Here is a 25,314-nt window from a genome sequence, read left to right as displayed (position 1 = left end):
AATCAATTCAAATTCAAACATTCCTCCACAATTTAGAGGATCTAATATTTGTTCTATAAATTCTATATTCCTACTGTCTGCTAAACAGGAACAGCAGTTTCTAAAAATGCCTATCAAAATGCATTTCATCTTGCATTATAGTTATAGCACTTTGAGAAAAATAAAAGAATTGGTGGGAGTAGCAAATTGCCCAACTGCTTCTGTAAGACATGAGCACTATTTTTCAATACACTCATCGTACAATCTGTTGTACAACAGTCATACACATTACCCAAGAAACAATAATGATTTAAAATACACATTTGTGCTATGCTATCTCCTGATTGTTTCTGCTTTAATCAGGTCTGATCAGACCAATGCTGCAATCCCAACACAGCAGCATTGTTCCAGCTTCAGCGCATGGTACATAGAGATCCTCTTCATTCTTATCTGACCACAGAACGATGACCTTAAAATATAACCTTGTCTGGGCATTTTTTTTATTCATACACACCTGAAAGGTTCCTGCCACAAGTGCTTTACACACAATGGCAATCAAGAGGATCAAAGGCAGTTCACAGGTAAATGCAAGAGATCCACTTTCACATGAATTGGGAGTAAACACCATTTGTCTCCTCATCATTTGAGAATGGATAAAAAACATTGCAGATATTATATTACTTTTTACTAATAGTTATACCTGCTGCCAGCTTAAACTTGTTCACAGACAAACCTTTGTAATAAGCCAGCCAAATAAGTTTACCAACTTTGATCAACAGTCACCATGCACTTTGTGTAGGGGATCAATTTCTTTAATGAATAGTTTCATGTCTAAAAAGCATCAGAATGATGAAAAGAATTACGCAGATATAGCTAAGCAATTTAAGAAATTACTGTCCTTCACAAAGAGATTATCTGTGTCATGGGTATCTTTGTGGGCACTACCAAGCTCAGTTCAGTGCAATATTAAACAGATTGGCATATATTGCCCTTAGTTGAAGATTAACCTTATCAGGTTTGCTGGGCACCAAAACAGGACCCCTGGGTAGCTTTAAGGGCATCCAGGTGACTTCCTGAATTGTTTTACCTGGATCATCAAAGATTTGGCAATTTCGTAAACCAAAGCCCCATGGCAAGAGTATCATCCCTGTGCCTACTCCCAGCCATGCACACACACTGCCACCTACACAGCCATCAGCATGGGAAAGCAGGAGGAAGTTCACTTTCTTTCCCTTGCACCCAGAATGACAGACTCACAGCTAACCAGAATGATATTCAGGATGTAAGGAATGTGTCTTAATACCATCATCAGCTTCTTGAAGTGGAGATAAAACATCTAGCATATGGCTACTCTTAGGTCTGACTGATGCTTGTCTCAAGCAGCTTTCTTTTGAAATCAAATTACTATCCTTGACTTTCATATGATTATACTACTAATTAAATGAAAACTGGAGCTCAGAAAGCAGTTTTCACCAGCTGACTGCATGTTTTCTTTAAATGTGAGATACATACATACATATATGTAGTTTTAGCTGTTTCTGCAGTGCGTTTTCAAACTTTCCTCTACAGAATTTTTTATTACAAAAAAGTTTTCTACACTTCTTGCTTTAAGTGGCACTTAATGTTCAAAAAACTGAGCCAGACCCTTTCCTGTGCCAGTTTACCTAGTGTTTCTGTTCTCTGAAAGTCCAGGTGCCACCATCTTGGGGAAAAAATAAGGTATACTATATTCTGCACCATGTACCAGTAATTAAACTATCAACTACATATTGATGTAAACTATCAACTACATAATTTTTTATTAGTGATTCTGCTGCTGAAAGAAGTGACCTGGAAGTCACTTTTTACTTATAAATTGAACCAATTAAGCACAGCCACTGTGAGGGAAAATTAAGGAAACTACAATGCAAAGCCAGACTTAATTAGAATTTACACTATTTCCCTTAAATGGGGAAGAGACCCTCTGATTACACTCTACATCCTGTGAAATCTAGGAATCCAAAGCCCAATTTCTTTTCTCCATTCAGCCTCTCAGCATCTTTTTAACCTTTTGTTTCCTGTGGATCAAGAAAAACTTCAAACATTGATTGCAGCCTGATTTCCACAGGAAATGAGGCTTGCACCATTGCAGTCTGTGTATGTGCGTAAGCCAGAGACGTCGAGCCACACTAGACAATGAAAATTCTATGAGTGTTTGCTATGCACTCTCCATCTGCACAGAGCTTCAGGCATAGCCACCTCCCATTAGGAAAGAATCCAGTCAAAAAAACACCTGTAAAGGGAAATCTAACTTTTCTAGTTTTGCTGCTTACAGAACTACATTATTAATCAGAAAACACCAAAATAGAGCACACTAACTTTGTGGCACCTCATTATTCTACTGGTGGCTGCAACAGAAATCCCCTACAAAAACATTCTTGCCAACAGCCTGCTCTAGTTGATTGTCACTGTTGACTGACTGGTCAACAGTCACATGATTTTGCTCTGGGAAGAACTACAGGAAGATCTTTTTCAAACAAAAGGCAGTGTACAAAACCAAAACTACAGGTAATAGGCAAAAAGAGTGCTCTTTGGCCTAGAATATTATCACTTTCTTGCAAGAATACCCTAAGTGAAAAGTCTTTTCTAGTAAGACACATTTTCAGATTTACTTAAAGATGGGACAGATGCTTAAGGAGTTACATGTCTGGCATGGGTTGCATATTATCCCTTTTTCCCCCCAAACTTCAATGTGATTCAATCACACTAATCACAGAATACTTACACAGATGTGAACTCACAACAATGATGTATAGTTGTAATTTTAAACCAGACATTGTCATCTGATTAAACAACAGGAGGGAACACGAAGAACATGCAGATTTCTGTGGTATTACCCAGATTACTCTGAAATACCTTGGATCTGCCTTAGCACACTAACACAGAAAAGAACACATTTTACTCATAAAATCTGAAATAAAGGCAATTAGGTGTGTTGCTTGCACTGCTCTCAGCCATAGCTAAATCCTCCCATTAAACCACATTTTCTGGACTATTTTATGAACAAAGCTGCAGGTTGTGTTTACTAGACAGTTACACGTATCAGAGGACTGATAACAATATGAAATAAAATACATTAAAGATTCGTCCATTTATTCCTATTTAGGAGCAGCTTAAACAAAGGCTTGAAAAATGCAGTAACACAATGGCTAACCAGCAAGCTCCTTCTGCACCTCTGAAATGCATGCACACCAAAGCATACCTTCCCTCGCAGATACAGATCCTGAAAACTTCAAAAATGTGATCTGACAACGTGACCACTCCAATTCTAACCAGCCCAAAGAAAACACAGTATTCTTAATAATGACCAATCATATGACAAACACTGGTGTCTGAACAAAGTTCTAGTCCCTTGCCAGTTATTAACTTCAACCATGTAAATCAATCTGTTTAATTACTTGGACTGAGCTAAACATCATCTCCAGGTTCACCAAGTAGAACTAACTTTCAGAAACAGGTGTGAAATTGACCACAGTCAGAAGATTTGTCTTACATGCATTCATCCTGTGTATTTCCTGTGATTTAAGCTTACTTTTCTTTTTCATGTCCTGTGGCCAGCTGCCTTCTGATCCAAAGTGATATCCCAGTACATGTTACAACTACGATCATAAAAAGTTTCTGCTGGAGCACGGAACTTTCCCAGAGGATTCAATCGAGGAGATTTTTGTGGCGTTTCTTATCCTGGCAGGAAGGAGGGTGGGACTATGTTTTTTTAATATATTGTGTGCTTTAGAATGTATTTCCTCAAACAATACTTTGAAATGCGTATTTTAATAAATGTCTGTGTCTATATTCCTGGCACACAATATGTTAAAAAAGGGGGACTTACCTGAACCCCTATGGTCTGGTTCCATGCTCCAGTACAGTATCCAGAGTAGCTGTCATGTAACAATAATGTGCATATTGGGGCTTTTTATCACTGTGGAAGCTGGCTGGATGCAGAATAGGTCAGTGCCACAGGACCTGAAAGAAGAAAAACAAAGCATGCTTTTAGGCAGTAATATGTTGAACACCCACCTCTTAAAGCAGGAAATAGGGGCTTCCAGAAAAGAAAAAATAATGCAGTATCTACACAGGTCCACTGAAAGGAATGCTATTTCACATAAGCACAAGACATAAATGGTTAAGAAATTACAGGGGAGGTGAATGCAGAGAATGTAAAGGGGACTACAAATACAACTCCCACACAGTGTTTTGAAAACATCTCTCTCCATTTGTCCTATTTCCACAGAATGGCTGGAATCACGTTCTGACACCACCCCCTGTTCCGAAGGCACTCACAGTCTTCGCAAAGCACCTCTCCACTGCAGTGCCTCAGGATTCTGCAGTGTCACTCCTCTTCTCCCTGGCTCTCTGCAAAGTGAAGTCATAGGAATGGATCAGCCAACCTGACTTCTCACTACCCTGCCCAGAATCCTTTGTGAACTGAAATGAGTCATCGCTGTGAAAAAAATCAACGGCGCAACATTCCAGGTTTCTCCCTACGTCTGCGCTGGCTTCTTTGTCTTTGAAAGAAGTGCCTCGGCTTCTGGAACAGTGCCCAGCTGCATTGTACAGGATAACAAGCCAGCCTCCTCATTAAGTGGACAAGAAAGCTATTTACATGCATTAGCAAAAACAAATTAAAGCTTTAACCCTCTAGCCAAGACAAAAAATTTACCCCTAACATATCTTCCTGATGTAACACACAACCCTCCAATGTACAAAACCACAAATGCACAGACATACGTGCACACACACACAGAGCTATATTTTCTTAAATTATTCACTATTTAGTATTACACTTACCAGTTTTTACTCTACTGATTAAAAAGAAATATTTACTGTCATTTGTCAGTCCTGAAAGAATGCTGCAGACGTGCAGGTAACAAACAGCTCTACTTGCACACTGGATCAAAGTTATGCTGCTGCAAACTGTTTATCAAAAAATTAGTGGACAAGTTCTTGCAAGCTTGTTTTTCATCATCCCATTCACCATTTGGGCTCACAACAAAGTGAGCCCTGAAACCATGCCAGACAGAAAATGTCAAACTGCTCCAAGTGCCGAGAGCCAGCAGAGCTGTTTCAGTTTCTGCTGCTGCTGACAAAGAAGGAAATGCTCAGAACGAGGTCACTGTGTCAGGATCTCAGTCCCAGTGTTAGGTTTTCCTTTGCTTGGTGAGGATATGCTAAGCTAAAGCATCAGGAAAACACAGAAGAAGGTATAGAAATAGTGTGTGATGAGTGACAGTTGCTTTTTTAGTTGTTTGAGGATTTTCTTTTAAGAGAAAGAAACATCCAAAATTGCTTTCACTGCAAAAGAACTATTTCCAGTCATGATTTAGCCATCAAAACTATAAGATCAATATGCAGAAAAGCAGGGGCAAACAAAAAAACAAGTGCTGCCACAAGACATTTCTTTGAAGGACCCTAAGCAGTCTGAAACTGTTTGAAGCATAGTAGGCACATAAACCATAAAATCCTGAAAGACAGACCTTCAGGTCTTACCTGTGCTGTGCTGGAACAGGCAGTTCTCTTAGGTTCTCCCCTAAATGAACAAACCAGGTGTTTGGGGTTGAATTAAATACAAAGGTCAAACCTCCCTATGCTGCAAGCCCTAGACTTGAAACTACCCTGCCAGTGAAAGAGTCAAACCCAGCCTAAAATAGGTCTATGTAAGTGTTTCAAGAGGACAAGTAAATAGCTAGCTGGGTTACACAGCTACCAAACATCACTTTTCTTTACAGGTCTATGGTGATTGTTATGCAGCAAAGGCATCTTATAAAAAGGGATCATTCACAAGTGTAAGGTAAACTGGGTGCTTTGCTACACCTGTCCCTACAGAATAGCCAACCTGTAAAGCATCAAAAGCAGGGCTTTTGCTATACGCACAGTCACCTATTTCTGTGTTCCCTGAAAGGCCTCATTCCAGGAAATCTTCCTGCAACTTTACAGTTTTGCCTTCCCTAGGGCTGCAAGATCAGCCGCAAAGCCTCTAATGAAGCCAACTTGGCATTTGCAATGTTTGTCTCTCAGGATCATCCTGCAGAAACTCTGGTTGTTTGTCTGCTAAGCCCACATCCACTTCACAGCAATGAAACTTGTTCCAAGAGGAAAAATTTCTGTGGGCTTAGAAGTGATACAACAGGCACCCACTGAAAGAAAAAACAAGAGCTCAAATCTGCTTTTCCTTTGCAGCAGACAAGGTTCATGCAAAGCTAAATAGGTGGGCTTGCATATGCAGTACTGCTTTCACACAGGTGCTCAAGTTCTTGCAGCAGTAGTCACACCACTATCACCAAAGTTAGAGAGAAAGGTAAAGCTAATACCACAATCTGAATTCCCTTCCTCTCTAAAAATATTTCTAGCACTTGAACCCAAATGATATACTCGGGACCCTCTTCCCACTTGACTACTCTGAACAGACTAATACCACTGCAAGCTCTGAGCGAGACAATTATTCCTGCACATGTGATGCCCTATAGACACCTAGAACACACTGAGCATGAACATGTATCTAGGGTGCACATATATCCTGCCTGCACATGCATTTAGGTATGCCTTTACTCAAATTCAGAAGCTCACAGCATCATTACACAACCCTTTAGTCAGTAATAAGAACAGCAAGAAGTGCCCAATACCTCAAATGTGGCAAACAGCAAAAGTGGAAGGAGAGACCAGCAGCAGGGAAAACGTAAATGAAATGTTTAGAAGACCTTAAGTTGATGGACAGACTACTGCTGTCATCATCAGTGATGTTACAGCAATGTGATCTCACAGGAGGAAGGCCTAGTCAAAAGACCTTATGTATTTCCCAAGGCAGCTACTCTGTTCCTCCACCACACATCTCCCCATCCAGCACATGACAAGTTAGTGCTGAAACAAAAGCTGCCTTACTGACAGCGTACGGCACAAACAAACCATATCATTCTCTCAGTATAACTCTATGTATGCAAGTGAATCCAAACAGAACAGTACAGAATACAGGATAGTCCAAGATCCGTCTCCATTCACACACTAAGAAAGCAGATTATATAAAGATGCCATTTTCTTCCTTTGCACACACAATGTAGAATCATAGAATTATTAAGGTTGGAAGTGACCTTAAAGATCATCTAGTTCCAACCCCCCCCTGCAATGAGCAGAGAACCCTACCACTTGATCAGGTTGCACAAAATCTCGTCCAACCTGGCCTTAAAAACCTCCAGGGATGGGGCATCAACAACCTCCCTGGGCAACCCATTCCAGTTCCTCACCATCCTTGTAGTGAAGAATTTCTTCCTAATGTCTAACCTACATCTCCCCTCTCTCAGTTTAAAACCATTACCCCTTGTCCTATCACTATCTTCCCTGATGAAAAGCCCCTTGCCAGCTTTCCTGTAGGCCCCCTTCAGGTACTGGAAGGCCACTATAAGGTCTCCCCAGAGCCTTCTCTTCTCTAGGCTGAACAGCCCAAATTCTCTTAGCCTGTCTTCATAGCAGAGGTGCTCCAGGCCTTTGATCATCTTGGTGGCCCTTCTCTGGAACCTTTCCAACAGGTCTATATCTTTCTTTTGCTGAGGGCACCAGAACTGTATGCAATACTCCAGGTGGGGTCTGACCAGAGCAGAGGGGCAGAATCACCTCCCTGGCCCTGCTGGCCACACTTCTTTTGATGCAGCCCAGGATGCAGCTGGCTCTCTGGGCTCCAGCACACACTGGTGGCTCATGTCAAGTTTCTCATCTACTACCACCCCCAAGTCCCTCTCCTCAGGACTGCTCACAATCCATTCTCCCCCCAGCTTGTATTTATGGCTGGGGTTGTGCCAACCCAGGTGCAGGACCTTGCACTTGGCCTTGATGAACTTCATGAGGTTGGCCCTGGCCCATCTTTCCAGCCCATCATGGTCCATCTGGATGGCATCCCTTCCCCCCAGGGTGTCAACCACACCACACAGCTTGGTATCATCAGCAAATTTGCCGAGGATACACTCAATCTCACTGTCCATGTCTCCAACAAAGATGTTAGACAGCACTGGTCTCAATACTGACCTCTGAGGGACACCACTCATCACCTGCCTCCATTTGGACATTGAAGCCATTGACCACAACTCTCTGGGTGCAGCCATCCCGCCAATTTCTTATCCACTGAGTGGTCCATCTGTCAAAACCATGCCTTGTCAGTTTGGAGACCAGGATGTCATGTGGGACAGTGTCAAATGCCTTGCACAAATCCAGGTAGATGACATCAGTTGCTCTGTCACCATCCACCATCTCTGTAGCCTTGTTGTAGGCCAACAGATTGGTCAGGCATGACTTTCCCTTAGTGAAGCCATGTTGGCTGCCACCAATCACCTCTTTATTTTCCATGTACCTTAGCAGATTTTCCAGGAGGATCTGCTCCATGATCTTGCCAGGCACAGAGGTGAGACCTACTGGCCTGTAGTTCCCTGGGTTTTCCTTTTTCCCCTTTTTAAAAATAGGGGCTATGTTCCCTTTTTTCCAATCAGCAGGAACCTCACCAGACTGCCATGACCTCCCAAATACAGTGGACAGAGGATTAGCAATTGCATCTGCCAGCTCCTTCAGGACCCAGGGGTGAACCTCATCAGGTCCCATAGATTTGTGCATCTTCAGCTTCTTTAGATGGTCACAAACCCGCTCTACTTCTACAGTGGAGGGTAATTCACTCTCCCAGTCCTGGTTTTCACCTGTTGTGGCCTTTGTGTTGAGTGCTGGAGTTGAACATAGACTTCTTTGTCAAACTTCACATTACCTTTCATATATCCTTGAGCCTGCCCAAGACAGGGCTTAGGATTCCCTTCCTTTGCCACAGCCCTTTCACTATCACCAGAGGAAACTCAAGAGGAGATAACCGATGTGCTCAAATGGAGGGCAGAGAACAAAAGAAGTTAAAAAAGAACACTGTCAAAAGATGCCAAGAAAGTTATCGAGAGCATAAGAAAATTCAGACTAGCCTGTACCAGCTTCAATGGATCCTGAATTTCAGAGGCTAAAATCAGCCATCAGCACTCAGCATTCAGATTCTGTCGCTGCAGAGACCATGGCAATCTACCATTATTACCTACCACTGGTTCTACAAGAACCAACTTCATAAACCAGGAAGCACCCTAACACCCAACACAACACATGAAGCCTGTGGCTACAGAGGAAACCAGACAAAGGAACACTTAAAAAAAAGACAAACTTATACTTACATTTCTTTAGGGAACCTCTTCATACTATTTTTCTTTTACACACTAGTGCTCCACTAATAACAACTTACTTGCAGTATGCTAATAAGTTCCACTTGGCTTACCTGAACAAATCTCCTGGTTCTTGAAGAAATAACTTAAGATAACACAAGAGGGAAAATGATCAGGAAATTAAATTCAGCAATACCCCAACAAGTAATGCCCATCGTTTTTTGTCCTAATGTTGTCTAGGAGCTTAAACACTCTTTATTTTTTTTCCTTCCCGCTGCTTAGATCCCAATGTATTTGCAGAGAACTTAGCTCCCCTCCTTTAGATCTCATTCCAGTGGCTTGAAAAAAGCACTCTTAGTGCTCTTTCATACGTCTGTCCCTCCTCTCCCTTGAATCTTTCCAGAGGATTTTTCTACATTTACCCTAACATATCTTTTCTTTAAAAAGCAATAAGCAGAATTCTGCACCATATTCTAGTGCTCCAGCTAGATGCTTACCTGCATCAGGTACAAGGAAATTGAAATTTCCATAGTTTTAGTGGAAATACCCTGCCCTATCTATAGTAAGAATGAAACTTGCTTTCTTCACAGCTGTACTACATTGTTGGTTCACACTGACCCCACAACTGAAGAACCACTTCCAGATATCTTAAGCTGCCTGCAACTAATAAAGCAAATATTCCTGGGTTTGACTCCCAAGAGCATGATCTCGCCCATTATACTTTTAACAGCTCACTCTGTGGATATGATTAAGGATCTTTGGCCATCCAATTTTTCTTATTTATTATCCATTTTTAAGTATCTCCACTTTATCACATAGAAAGAGTCACAAACAAATGAAAAACAAGTAATATTTTAAATGTCACCTATTGCAGGGCAGAACCATAACCCATACCATGTTTGCTAATACAACAACCCAGTGAACAGGATTTGAATAAACTCATCAAGTCTTAAACGGAAAAAAAAAGCAACCTCATCAAAACAACCTTACCCAAAAGCCCAGGAGGTAATACAACTATTTTTTTAGAATTTGGCTACTAAAAAGGGCTTCTTTAAATTATAGTTCATTGGAAAGTACGTGACATTGTAAACTACACAGAAATCTCTAACAGATTTTGTAGCTAGGACCATGGGATGTGAGGGGAGAAGGTTTTGGGGATTTTTTGCATAGAAACCTGTTCCTATTAAAGTAATTCAACTAATGCTAAAGCTGTATTGTCATTGACCACCCCACCACCACACCACCCCCTCAAAAACAAAGCCTGCCTGTTTTCTGCAGCAAACAGTAAATGCAAGGAAAGATAGAAACATTAAAAAAAAAAATCTGACAATCTGAGGAGATTTGGCAAGAGAGAGTGAGCACATGAGAAACAAGAGGGAAAAAACTAGAAACAAACAATTGCAAACCTAGATATTTTCTTTTAAGGTGGAAATTTTTAAAAGGCAGTGACAAATAGTCCTCCTGAACATTCAATGAACACTCCTGAAAGCACAAAACATGGGTGTTGAAACATATCAATCTGCCTTAGACCCATGTTCTTCACAATCATCTTCAGTTTAGCCAGAACACATTGTCAGCGTACATGGGGATGCTGCAGCAAACAGAGCAAGAGTCTAGTCAGCAGCTAAAATTCTTGAAAGGTGAAGGGATGATTAGAAATACAACCCAATGACACAGTGTGCCCTCTCTCACTTATACTGACTGCTGTAACCATGGAAGGATTTTCATCCCAAACATGATACTGCAGTGGTTACAGCTTTTCAAACAAATAGTGATGACTGGCAGATAACTTCAGGTTAAAATAAGAACCTGCAACACTGAACACAAGTCCTGTGGTACTGCAGCAGCCTTTAACAGCCCAGTTTTCCTGGCTAGAAGAGAACTGATGAAAAGGACAGACATAGAATCAATTAAAATCATGCCAAAGTGGTTTTAAAAAGAAAAGGTTAGATGCTCCTAAGACTTAGCAGTTGAGAGTTTACTGAGTCATTTTTTTTTACCCTTTGGTGGAAAACAGCGTTTTCACTATGGCTGGAGTAGATTTAAGATGTACTTTAATGCTTATGAAATAAAAATACTTTACAACCTAGTACAGGAGGAAGCTATACTAGGATATTCTGTCCCTATGCTCTACATGTGTGGCATAGATGCAGTGGCCCCTACTTCCCAAAATTACTCAGAATACTTCTAAATGCTGTCCTTCTGTCTCCCATGTGGGAATCAGCTATGAGGATAAGAAGAGAGGAAATGCCCAGGCACAACAGTACAGCAACTCACCAAATCTGCTCTCTCTCCTGCTAGTCATGCATCTTAAAGGAAGCACTGGAAAACCAACTGCACACATTTCCACTAGTGTATACAGCATTTAAAGGGAAATGCCCTCATTTCAGACAGAACAGTTCTTTTGAGATCTGCAAGGACTGGAAGGTTTTGGTTTTTTCCTCCCAATTAGTATTACTATCAGCAAATGCAGCAAATAAAAACTACCTCCCCAAATAAATGACAGCACCTGGAATCTGGGATTCCTGCAATTAAACAACTCACTAGATTAAATGTTTCCTCCTGTCCATTTCACATATTTTTTGCATCTTAATTTTACTGAGCACTCACTTTATTTCAGGAAGCAGTGGAACAAAATCTACAACAGGCATTTTATTACTATTACAACAGTAACACCTCCCGGCTCTTTTATTTTTTTAAGTGAAGTTTCAGGCATTTGAAAATCTCCCTGTACATCAGCCATAAAACTGCACATGGTATCCATAACAAGGATGAAATTATCTATTTTACAGGCAGACCTCCTAACTTAAAGTCTTATATTTAGGCTTTTAATTACCACTCCCAACTCATCTAACACGTTCACCACTGTCTCCAGCAATGTACAGACCATGCTCCTAAAAAAAGTAGGACACTGAATTTACTTGAGCACTACTTTTGCCAGCATTCACTGCATTGCCTTACACTACATTGCTGATGTCACCGTTTTGCAGAATTGCTCAGCTGTTTTACTCAGCTGTCACTAGTTCCCTCTGAAGTCCTCCTCAGCAGTCTTAATAAACCTGAACAACTGTGATCTGACAGATAGGGTTACCACTTCATTATCCACTCCATCCTGCACATTTCTAATGTGGCTATTAAAACCCAAACACTCGGGATTGTTTCCTTCTGTACAGAACACTGTTAACCACTTTGAGGAACCAGAACTGGCTGTTCTCTTTTCTCCTCTGAATTCTAAACTGAGCTTGACAAGACTTTTATCTTGGACTTTCACCAAGCATTTATAAAGCTCTAGAGCATGGAAGAGTCCTCATGCTCCCCAAGTCCCACTATGACCCAGTTTTTTGAAAGATGAGAGAACACAAAAATAGTTGTGTCTTTGCCCTCTTAGTCAGTTTAGAGACCTAAACTAGGATATGAGGACTAGATTCCTGAGATTGTTTCAGGAGCTGCTGACAATCGCAACTTACACTGAACTAAACGGCTAGCAAAAGGAGGGATTTGGGATAATTTCTTGAACAAATTTGGCAAGTAACCACTGGACACAGACAGAAAATCACATATAACAAAATTCTAAGATCAAAGCATAGGGGATGTATAAATCCAAGCTCAGAATTACTGTATTTTATGCTATACCTACATAATATTTTCTTAACTTCTATTAAAACAAGCAAAAAGGTTCTCTGCTTCAAAAACATTTCTGTTCAGATCATCAGTGCATTGCACGTGGTGAAGGGGATGGTGCATGCCCCTCTCCTCACCTGGTCACCCACTTTGGGACACTGAAACAGTGGCACAGCCCTGCCCTTTGGAAACTCCTACAGGGGATGTAAGTAACCCTAAGAGCATTTTTTCAAACCTCTGCTGCTCCTCCTGCCTGCTTGGTAGCTACAAGCCTTTGTCTTAAAGAGCTGATATAGAGGCTACTTAATGAAAAACCTAGGCTATGAAAATTGAATTAGGAGCAGACTATTAGAGAGAAAAACAAGAAACAATGTAAGTAAGAAAAAACACGGGACCGTTTAAAAGGAAATGTGAGGAAAGATACTATTTTTGTTTGGTTCCTAAAGCAGGCGATGCATCATATGTGATGTTAATGATGAAAGAAGGCTTGTTAAAAAAATCCAAATGCTTAGCAGGGCTAAATGGAAGCAGGAATAATAACCAAAACCAAATGGTAAGAAATAAATTTAGTACTTCCAGCTGTAGGAAGGCCGGGGAAAATATAAGGGTCTACAGGATTGCTGGAAGAAGTGGAAATGGCTGCATGTATCAGTGAAGAAAGAAGTGAAAAAAAGGACAGTTGTCATGAAGGCCGATCTGCATGTGCTCTGCATCCACTTGGTGCTTGCCTTTGTTTTGTTTTCTAGGCTGACCTTCATCCCATGCCACACAAAGGATTCACTGAAAGCCTGTACTCAACGTCTCAATTAAAAGCCTGTTAAGAACTAATGTATCTTGTGCTGCAGGCCAAAGCCTAGGCCCAAGTGTCAGCGACTCAGCAGTGCCAGCAACCCAGCAGAGGGAGCGTCCCTGGCTGCTCAGGCATGAGCCAGAGTGCCTGGCTCTGGTCAAGGGGACCTGCACCCTACAGTGGCTTCGAATGAGCCCTCTCAGCGTTTGGAACAAGCAGAACAGCTAAAAAGAAACATTTAGCTTATTTTCCAAAGGGTTGCTCCTAAGCTTTTATGGTGAAAGATTAAAGCTAGGTGAAGGATGAAGTTTAAAGGACAGTAAAGAAAGTCAAGAGTAAATTAATAGTGTGTATAATAATAAGGCACACATGCAACAACACTCCACTGAGGGAGCATGATAATGGTGTGGGCAGTGTAAACCAAAACATGTGAAAGCAGTTAAATCTGTCATCACCAACACTGTCTTTAGAAGCATTCTGCTACTTTACAGAAACTTTTCAACACACACATGCACGAGTCTTTCGAAGGTGTCATCTACAGGAACTGAAAATGCAGTGTTTCCTCAAGTGCATCCTGCAGGCCATGCGTGTGTCTGCAAAGCCTCTGTATGAGGTTGGGATTTTTTCCTTTAGATGGTAGTATTTTGTTTAATTCTAGCACTACATTTAACTGGGGTATTGCACCATAGATTAGTTGAACAGTATCGAGTTCGGTACACGCCCTAAACACAATCTGGTTAACATCTGTGTAACAAGGATAAGATCGAAACTGACCTTAGGGCTTTGGTCTAAAAGACTAAATTACTGTCAGAATTATCTTGGTGTAATTATACCTCTGTAAATTCCCCGTTATTCTGGAACGGCATTTTCAACCTGATTTAGCTTAAACAACTTCCAAAAGTTCTATCAATGAGGCAGCTGTACATGCATAATCCTGCTAAATTCTTCTGCATGACCTTTCATTTCACACATCAAAACGTGACAATGAAAAACTGAATAATCAATAGTAAAAACAAAATACTGATTTTAATTAGAGGCAAGAATGTGTCTTCCTGTTTGATCATTTGCTCCCTAATCAAAAGTAATGTTAAAACAACGGAATTACCCTTTTCTTTTACTAGTATTTTTTCCTGGGTTCTGATAGCTTTGCTCTTGAGGAGTAGATAACCATTGACAATTACAGTTGCATGCACTATTTCTCTGAAAACTTCCTGTTATCGTCAAAGGCAGAGATATTAAAGGAGCCAAAGTTGGTTCCTATCACTGTATGTTGTTTCCAGTAGTCACAGCTTGAGTTTCAAAACTGATGTAGATTTGCACTTCCCTTTATCTCCATTGAGTGTTGCTGTGCTCTCAGTACTTAAGAAAATCAGGACAGTTACTTAGGAGCCTAATTTTAGGCACTTGTTTCTGGAACCTGGCATAAAAGCTCACACTTGAACATGAAAAGAACCCATTCACGTCAACTATTCGGGAATACCTGAAAGTCTTGGTCAGAATGCCTGGAGTTATGCATCTCCTTCATAGTTCCATTTATAAATAAGAGCCTAAAAATCTGCTTTTGGGCATAAAGGTTTGAATGTGATTTACATGCGTTTTGCCTTGCTCCTGAGAAATTTACTTTGATGGATGTTTTGATGTAATTAGTGTTTCCAAGGAAAGCGTTGGGTTTGCAAAATTATATTCTTAAAATGAAGAGGGATAGACAGCAAGGAGTTCTTGGCTTTATTGAGAATAATGCCAGTGTTCAGAGTCATCTCCTCCTATCTTTGGAGACTGAGGATGTGAAAGCCTTGCGTAATTTCCCAGACATTTTGCTCCTGATAACATAAATTATTTCAAGGGCAGGAGTAGCCCTGCCAAACATAATCACCACAAATTTTCCTCTCATATGCAGGCTCTGACTATCATTTATCACCTACGTAGATAGACAATTCTGCAAGCTTGTTTGCCAGACACTGCTCTTTACAAAGTGCTTGCAGAACACCAGAAGTAGATAAACTCTCCCCTAGGCCTCCACAGAGTGGGCCATCTCCTTCAACTATGACTTCCACCAGCAGTGAAGTCACACTGGTGGCTTTGTGATACCACAGCGCTCTCCACAGCAACAGCCTATGAGGTCACAAATAAAGGATTACCACCTTCCTGCAGGATTAAGGGAACTAAGAAGCTGGTCTGTCAGGAAAATGGGTTTTACTTCAAATAATGGGAATTAAAAGAACACTGAAAATAAATGGGTTGTAAATTATCTTTGTCTAACATGCATCTTTTTTTTTTTTTTTTTTTCACTAATACAGTAAAATAAAACACTGCTTTATTTGCCAACTCCCAAGTAACTGAGTGAACTGCAGGTTGACTGTTGAGCTGTTACACAGGAGATGAATCCTGAAACATTTTCCATATCTTGTGACTCCTCAGGTCATTTTGATTTTGCAAGTGCTGTCAGCAGTCAGATCACTCTCCTCAAATTCTTTGCTGGTTAGCTTATCCACAGATGTTCAAAGTTAACAATAAGTTCCAGAAAGCAATAAAAAAATAAAAAAAGAAAAAGGAAGTCTGGAAACATCTTGCCTTAGCCCACTTTATTGTTTAGGCAAGGATTTGTGAAGATGATTCCAAACCAGAAGTCTGCGTTCCCAAGAAAGACAGCAAAAATTTTGAACTGTACATTACAGTGCTTTAAAGACTTGTCTGAAATGCAAGAAACAGTTATTATCTAGAAGAACCTTCCCTGCAAAATATACTGGCAGTCACAGGAAACTTGACTGCAAACATTGCTGTTAGAATAAAATACTTGTACAAATAATTTCATTACACTCTCAGTGGTTCATTTTTTTCCAACAATATCTGGTTTACTCCCCTGTTTAAAAGGGTTTTGTTTTTTTTAAAGACACAACTCCAGAACTTGTTTAAAGCCATTCTGAAGCCTTTATCTCCCCACCTGCCCATCATGGAGCAAATCAAGAAAAGCACAAATACAATCACCTGACAAACGCTTTCTGGCCCCTCAAGGAACCACTGAGAAGTCCATGCAACTACCCCGAGCACAAATTAAAAGTTAATTTGGTTTCAGCTTTTAAAGGGAGATACAGTCCACTGGGGGAGGGGGAATGAAAGGAAGGATGACACCAGTTGAGTAGACTTATATTATTCACAGAAATCCTACGACCCATGCATGCTTGCCCATGAAAACGCTTTTCCCGTATTTTTGAAGTAATTGCCCACTTTTCCAGATGCTTGGCAACTCAGGCTTCCTGATGTCTAGAGCTACTGCATGCATACAGACCCACACGTGCAGCAGGTCCAACACATCAGGTGTACTACGCACGCACACTTACTCCATCAGGGACTGTCCCAGATTTTAAGATTGAGATCTAAAAATCCTGCAACAGCCTCAGTCTGTAATTTGCAGCCCGAGATGTGATGCAACTGTAAAGCAGCTGTACAGTGTGAAAAGATCTTGCAACTTCAGGAAAATTTTGAGTAAGGGCCTACTTGCAGCTTACTGGAGCTGGAAGGAGAGGTTCTCAGCATTATGAGCCTATGCACTAATATCAGTTTCTACTCTAGGCCTGGAAGAAAACACTGGACAACTCTGCAGTAGCTGATCATTGTGCAGTTGGACAACTGCTAAAAACGTTAAACAGAACTAATACAGTCAGACCGACGAGATGTTTCAGTGTTCTAAGTACGCCTCGCAATTTTGTAACTTAAAAACCTGTTTCTTTGCCCTCCAGCACAAGCAATAAAGAATCTCAAAAGAAGTTCTTAGATACACCAGATGTACTCGCTTTGCCACTAACCTCCACAGCTTTCTAGGCGTGTAAATCACGGCCGAACTCAGCGGCGCGGTGAGACGCTGCTGCCGCCAAACCGTGAGCTCCCGCCAGGGCCGGGTTTGACCCCGGCCGCCTCCTCCAACCCGCAGGGCAGACACGCACCAGACCGGCCACCTCCCAGCGGCCCGCGGCGGCACAACGCACCTCCAGCCGCCACAACACCCGACGCTGATCCCGAGCACAAAGGCCAGGGCCCATCCACGCTGCCCTGCGGGGAAAAGCAGCCCCACCGGTACGACCGGCCCGCCGGGCCCGCCCACCCGCCGCACCAACGGGCACCGGCGCGGAACGCGAGGGGCGCGCGGCGCTGGCGCTGCCGGCCGAGCTCTGACCGTGCAGCAGGGCGGGCCGCCGCCGCGGAGCGGCTGCCCGGCGGGGCCCGGGACGCGGTACCTCGGCGGCGGCCCCTCCCGGCGGCGCTTCGCGGCGGCCGCCCCGCCGCCGTCCCGGCGTGCCCCGCGCGGGGGCACGGCCGCCCGTCGCCGCGGCAACGTGCGGCGGCAGCGCGAGGCGCCCGGCCCCGGCGCCGCCCCTCCCGAGCCCCGGGGGACCCGGCGGCGGCCGCGGAGCGAGGAGGGGAGGCCGCGCCCGCCTGCCCGGGGCTGCGCCGCCGCCCCCAGCACGCGTGTTCGCACTTTCCGCCGGAGCCGGGGACAGGGTTCTCCTCCAGTGCAGGCCACGTGTGTCCCTGCCATTTTGGATGTGGGAGCAGCTCCCACAGGACGCGCACCTCTGTGTGCTGCTGCTGCTGCCGCCGCTGCTGCCGCCGCTGCTGCCGCTGCCGCCTCTGGAACCACCCAAGTCCCAGCCGGGTGGAGCTCAGAAGCAAACAAAGTTTTCTGCTGATTGGCGTCTTTGGGCTTAGGATTGTGGGGTGGGGTTTTGTGTGTGTGTGTGTTTTCCTTTGAGGTTGGGGATTTACATAGCGGTAAAAGAGATTTCCATCCAGTTCCTGTATCAGCACTCTGTTCTCATGAGAAACCTTCCTTCCCACCTGAAGCAAGGGTAGAGGCACGAAAACCCCTTTGCCCCCCGGAGGGCAGTGGCGAGATGGGACGTGTGCTGCTGATGCCAAAATTAAATCTGAACAGTCACCGTACCCAAATCCACCCCCTTCTTCAAAAGGTTAAACCCTTCCAGTATTGTATGCGAGTTTTCTAACTCACCATAGGTTCGTAACTGATCCAAGGTTAGTTTTGTCTTGTTTTTAAGGTTTAAGAAGGTACAACAAAGGACCACAGCAAAATACTTCCTTCTGGCTGCTACTGAGGTAGAATCTGCACTTGTACAGAAACTTAGGCCACTTTTAAAAAAAGATGTTATTGCCTAAAAAAATGAAATGTTTTTGCACATCTAGTTTGAACTAGATGCAGGACTTTCTGTGACCCCAAACATGCCTTGTAAAAACAGTGACCAGCACACATGCTGAAAATCAAAGCTGTAGAGCAAATCAGAAAGTTAAAACATTCTCCATCTCTCTTGGTTTTGCTTACAAAACGATGCCTGACTACATAGTCTTTTAAAAAAGCCTCAAAGCAAGCAGGATAATTAGTTCATAAAGGCAAATAGTGGGGTAACAAAGGTGCCCTGCTATGGATCCTGAAGATTAATTTGAACTTTACTCTGAACACAGGCCGATGGCTTTCTTCACACATGTAAATGGGCATCTTGGGTTTTAGGGCTGGTGTGTCTCAATTCCACAGGCATCAGCAACATGTACAGCATAACCACACCAAGCTGATGGATGCTTAGGAAAAAGCTAAAGCAGTAATTGTGTCACAGCAACGTGGTGTGTGAGATGCAGCTGATGCAAGCCCTGGTAAGACACAGGAGGTCTGCAGCATGCTGTGGTCAAGAATCAGCACCATGACCTCACCCTCTTCTAGCGCTCAGACACAAGGGAAGCTGAGAACTGACTAGCAGCCAACTAACCACCAATTCAGCCTGCATTAAAATGCTCTTCCCTTTATGAGTTCACTCATCATTTGAATTACTTAAGGAAGCTGCACAAATGCTTATATTCCAGACTTTGACACGCAACCAATTAATGGAGCTGGCTAACTTGAATGGAATGGAAACTTTCTGCTTAGGCAATGGAAAAAAAGATCAAGACAGTAACACAGCAGAGCAACACCGATTTTGAAAGGCAGCTGCCACTCTGAGCATGACTGAGAACTGCTGCATGGTAGCACAAGTGCTCAGATCTCCCTTGCTCTACAACTACACACTGGAAATGTGCACACAATCCTCAAAACCACTGGCACAAGCCTTTCATACTAAACAAATAGCTGAAAGAGTGGAAAACAAAACAAAACAAAAACAACAAAACAAAACAAAAACCCTTCTGTAAGTGAAATTTCCCCATGCCAGACATTTTAAAAAACCAAGAGAAGGCAATCCTATGATCATGCTGTGGGGAATGGTCCATCTTCTCTCCCCCACATAAGACTAAACAAAATGCCTTTCAAGCCAGCAAAGCAAGAGTGGCATCTTTTTGCTGATTTAGCCAAGGCCGGACTGGAACAGGCCCCTTGCTCTACCAGGTAAGTCCACAGCAAGAAAAGAGCATAAGGGTTATGAAACTGGCAGCAAAATGGACAACAGGTTAAAGATGCCTCTGACAGAGCACGTACCTGGCCAGTGCTAACTGGCTAATTTGAAGAGTGGTACCTTCTCGAACAGTGATTTCTGATCTACAAGAGGGCAAGGTCTGCAGGCCCGGGCTCTCGCCTGCCCAGGAGGAGACCCTGCTGCAGCACCAGGAGCCCCTGCAGCACCAGCCCCGCTGCCCGGACCCACAGAGGAGGGGCCGCCCGTACCCGCTCCGCGGGGATCCAGCCCCGCTCCCGAGGGAGCGCTGCCCGCGGAGCCCGCCTGCCCGGAGCTGCCCGGCCTGAGCCTGCCCGAGCCCAACACCGGAGCCGAAGCCAAACCGAACCGGGGCCCGCGGCTGCCTGCCCGGTCCGCCTGCCGCTCTGCCCCGGGACTGGACCTGCTACCGAGCCCTGCCAGCCGGGAAGAAGCCGCATCCCAGGAGCCACACGCTCCGGAAGGGTAAATGCGAGCACACGTACACACCCACCGAACACCCACACACTCTCTAACTTTCCTGCCGGGCTTTTTACTCCATTGATTCCACACCTCTCCCTCGGAGTGTACATTTAATAAGACCACAGTACTTTGGAATTATTTTCCTGACATATCCCTAGCCTGCCTCTCCTGAACCTTGGTCCCTTGGTCCCTCACTTTGTGTTAACCCTTAATAAACCGGTTAATTCATAAACTAAACACTGGTCTCAATGACAATTTGTGAGTGTGTTGAGGAGGGGTATTCTAAAATACTCCAAGATCCGGTCCCTCAGCAGCCGCTCCTCTGGGAGAGGCAGCGCCACGTGTGACCCTCGGTCTCATTCAAAAAGCCCTCCACACTGGGGAGCAAGTCGCAGAAGCACCTGACAGCCTCTCTGGCTTCGGCTTGAGACACGTGCAACCACTGGCTACAGGAAATTCCAGGCCACAGCTCAGCATAGAAGCTCCAAGCCAAGACAGTGCAAAGGTTTTTAAAGAGAACACCATATTTTGTCCAAAACATTTTCTTGCCTGTACATTGATTTCCCATAGTATTGCTTGCCCATTGCTCTGCTTGCCATTAATCTTTGAGACCTTTAAATACTGGCAATCATCTTTCCTTCACTCATGCCACTGAAACTCGTCACTTCCTCTACAAGTCAGGTATGAGGAAATGCTTCTTCCTCGGGTGACATCAGCAGTGTCTGGCCTTTTACAAGATCCGGAGGAAGACCAGCCCTGCCCCAAGGAGTTCACAGCCTAGTTCAGACAGAGCCAACATGCTTCAGATACAATCTGTGAGGCCATGGAAGCATGAGATCACTTCCTCCTTCTGATCTTCAGCTTTGCATACTTCTACTTAAAAGGTTCCTTTGAAAATAAAATAAAATAAAAGCTCATAATGATTTTATCAGTTTTGATATTGGCTGTGGGACCAACCATGTACCTTCAATTATTAAACATCCACAATTCCCTTTTTCCTCAAGTACAGGAGGAGGAACCTGGCAAACAACCAGAAAGGACACAATGACTGACATTAGCTAACAGCTAAACTAGCAACTACTCAACCAAATTGCACAATCCACAGGAGATGTGCTGTGACTATTAGCTTATGGATGGTAAGTCTACAATCAAACTCCACCATTTCTATTGACATCTCTTGTTTTTATTCAAAGAAATTAAGGAAAAATCCGGTGCTTACATATTTCTATAATATCTGAAAGTATAAAATTCCTTAGCTTTTTCCACATAGTTTTTTTATCTGGAAACCTGGAACAATATAATGGCTACTTCCATGTACAGGATTTGCCCAGATACTACAATTCTGGACTGTAAGCTGGATGCTTACAGGATGCTTTTTGCTCTTTTCCCTTTCACTGTTTAAAAGGAAAGATTACGGCAAAGATTAAAATAGGCTAGGCACTCAATTTGTTCCACCTTCCCACCTCTCTCAAATACAAGTTCAAAACCAACCTGAACTGAACTAACAGATGATCATCAAGCAAATCAGTTACAGCAAACTGTAACAACAAACAGCAAAATTACCAAATTTGAGGCCCTGCACTGACCAGGAATAACTCCAGGAGGAGATCGTCAAACAGCACACCTGGATTCTTACAGCCACCAGGAAAAGTTCCAGGACTGGTTCTGCACACCTGATTCCTGCAAGCTAATCACCAGGATTCCCTAAAGAGCACCAGGAAAGCAGCTTTCATTCAAAAGCAAGGGGTGGTCAGGATGACATAAAGCTACTCAACACATTTGTGGTGCAGTTAGTGATGTGACTAACTGATGGAAACCTGCCTGGGACAGCTTTACACTACTCATGCGGCCATTCCAAGTATTTTTTGCAGTCTGTGTTGAATACTGTGGTGCAGCAGTTACACTGCTTACGTTGTTAGAGCTGACTAGGTTAGAGTTAGCTCTGGCCTGCCCATACAAAATGAAGTCATGCTTACAGCCCCCAATACTCAGCATATCCTAGACATATGTTTCATCCTTACAGACTAGTTTGTTTGGGGATTTTTTTGTGTGTGTGTTTTGTTGTTGTTGTTGTTTGTTTGTTTTTCAATCTAAGCATCTGGAAAACCTTACTGAATAGTTTATGCAAAACAGTCTCTCCCATCTAAGAAATCTTCCATTTATAAGACAGATAGGGTTAAACAGGTAATTCCATATTGTCCTTGAAACACGCATGTCAGATGCATACGTTAGAAATTACGTAGTCTTGTCTGTGCTTAAAACTTTACTAGGAAATAAGGTGCTTTTAATAGGCACCTGAGCTGGCAATGGATCCAAGCTCCCTTCAACAGCTCTGGAGAAACCAAAGCTGACCAGCATGCCCAAAATCAGTGCCCTGTTCAGCCACAATGCCAGCAGAAACATCTGGGTAAGCTTCAAAATGACCAAGCCATCCCAGCCTGACCTACAGCAGAAAAACAAGCCATTGCTAACAACTACTTTCAGCTAGATGCTCTGGACTAATACTGAAAATGCTGTGGACCAGATGTCATCACTGCTACTTCAGATGGCATGAGGAACCCATCACCATGCCACTGATGTTTTGTGGTATTTCCCTTTGTTCATAGGTGTGGGAAATGGTTTTTCTTCTTCCCCACACAAGTCTAAACAAAATGCCTTGGAAAATGGAAGCCCTTACACAGACAAGTCATCTTTTGACAAAGCATTCATAGATACCTCACTGCACAACAGAGCTAACCAATCTAAAGCCTAACCATTGCTTTCCTCGCCCATCCCAGGACAGCCAGCACTTATGGTTGATCCTTCCCCATGAGATAGTTTAGGGATCTAACCCAGCAGAAGGCTAGTCCTGCCAAAACCCCCCGCATATTTTATGCCAAGCACTGACTGGGTGCCCTGTTAGGACAGAGGAGACCCTGTCGTAGAGCAAAGTAGGAGGCAGTAGCCCACAGGCAATGCAGGTATGGAGAAGCAGGACCCACTGCTCTGGGGGCCACTAGTTATATGTAAGAACTGTTCAGTTATCATGAAGCTGCATTGTAACAAAGTAAGGACACATAGCTGGAATAAACAAGGATATAAGTAGCAAGCACACATTCCAAGAATGTATTTAAAAATAGTTGTTCTGACAGGGACAGTATGTACTCACTTTCATCTGTAGTACCAAGGATCTGTTAAAACCAGCAACAACTGATTTTACCAAGGAATATGGTCTATTAGACATCAAATACGGATCATTCTAGTGGAAAAAAACATGCAGGAGAAGACAGAAGAATCCACCCACTGCTGGAGTACCTCCCCAAAACACGTATGGCACACAGTCAGAAAGAATGGCTTCACATGAACATCCTACTGTGTAGAATGCAATTCCACTGATATTAAAATGTATCAGAAAACCATACCAATTATGTGAAACTGATTTTGTAGAGAGGGAGAAATATTTTTAGAAATGTCAGAACTTCGTATTACTACATTCCCACATGAACTGTTCCTTTATTTTGCTTCAAATTAGCTTGCTCTGAAAGGCTGCACTAGGTAGAGCAATATTTAAAACACTTAGAGAGTCAAATTTGAAACAAAACAGCTGGAACAAAGTATTTAATCTGATCTAAAAATACTGGGCTTAGGATTTTATTCCATGTGAAATTTGACTACTACAATTTCCTTAGAATCCAAAAACCTCCACAAAACAGAGCTTCTGTCTACTAGTCCACCATATGCAAGCCTCAAGTTTTACAACATGAGTTTCAACATATGTCCTTATAAGAATATCCCATGTCATATATTTCCTCATGTGAAACTTGAGAATCTTAACACATTATTTTGCAATGAAAAGTTTCATTCAGTCTGAGCAGGATTTGCACTTGAAGGGTTTTTGCCTTGTTCGGCACCTCAATTCCAGTTTTGTCAATTCATCTTGCAAATGTGATACTTGATGGATTTGCCTGTGTTTATAAATATGTATGTACAGCTCAGAGTAGGAAAGAGGCAACACGGTTACATCAGCCTCAACACCTGCACCATCTTAACTGAAGCAAAGATGACCATCTAGTTTCTCTTTCTTACTATTTCCTAACTTCCCAGCCTTACTAACACTTCACTTCTCTCCCAGTAACAGAAAACATGCTGACTCTATTTGACTTGTAATTTCCACTATGACTGGAGAAGCACGTCTTAAAAGAAAACAGTGAAAATATCTTTAAAACATTCTTACAATTTTTACAAATGACATTTGCCCCAAGTGCCCATTTGTGTGGGAAATGTCTAAATTGTTCAATTTTAAAAAGTCTACAGTCCTAAGGGAGCTTTTAGATTTATATACATAACATTTTCATGCAGATTGAGGGCATTAAGTACTTCATGCATGCAAAAAAAGAAAAAAGAAAAAGAAAAAAGAAAAAAGAAAAAAAAGAGAAAGAGAAAGAGAAAGAGAAAGAGAAAGAGAAAGAGAAAGAGAAAGAGAAAGAGAAAGAGAAAGAGAAAGAGAAAGAGAAAGAGAAAGAGAAAGAGAAAGAGAAAGAGAAAGAGAAAGAGAAAGAGAAAGAGAAAGAGAAAGAGAAAGAGAAAGAGAAAGAGAAAGAAAAGGCTTGAAGAAACGTTTCAAAAAGAAAGCAAGAATATTTTACATCTGAGGCAGAGATCTTGTCCATTGCAATCACAGAGAAAACAACTGAAAAGAAACCAAAAGAAGACAGCTGATAAACTACAGCTGATAAACAGAACAGGTTCTTTCCAAAGACTTAATATCTAATGTAAATGACCGTCACAATAATTCTCATCTAAAATGTAAACCTTAAAAAACACCTCCTTTTGCAGCACAGAAGTTTACCAC

At 42.6% G+C, this 25,314-nt stretch overlaps 1 protein-coding gene across 6 annotated transcripts in view; it reads right to left on the bottom strand.

Moving 5' to 3' along the window:
* The window catches only part of STOX2 (storkhead box 2), a 174,580-nt gene that overhangs the window by 50,186 nt on the left and 99,080 nt on the right, over nt 1-25,314 (bottom strand). Inside the window, exon 1 of one of the 6 annotated variants that reach the window (XM_051616896.1) lies at nt 17,397-17,613. The exons of 4 other annotated variants lie outside the window; for them this stretch is intronic. Coding sequence is in view for 1 of the 2 variants with exons in the window: in XM_051616894.1 (XP_051472854.1) it covers nt 3,848-3,872 (25 nt within the window). In the remaining variant the exon portion in view is untranslated. Of the gene's footprint in view, nt 1-3,847; nt 3,926-17,396; nt 17,614-25,314 lie in introns of those variants that run through there. One more of the 6 variants, XM_051616894.1, reaches the window with a different exon arrangement.

Source organism: Apus apus, chromosome 4, assembly GCF_020740795.1.
Source record: "Apus apus isolate bApuApu2 chromosome 4, bApuApu2.pri.cur, whole genome shotgun sequence".
NCBI classification, from domain to species: Eukaryota; Metazoa; Chordata; class Aves; order Apodiformes; family Apodidae; genus Apus; species Apus apus.
This window is presented reverse-complemented; position numbering and strand designations above follow the sequence as displayed.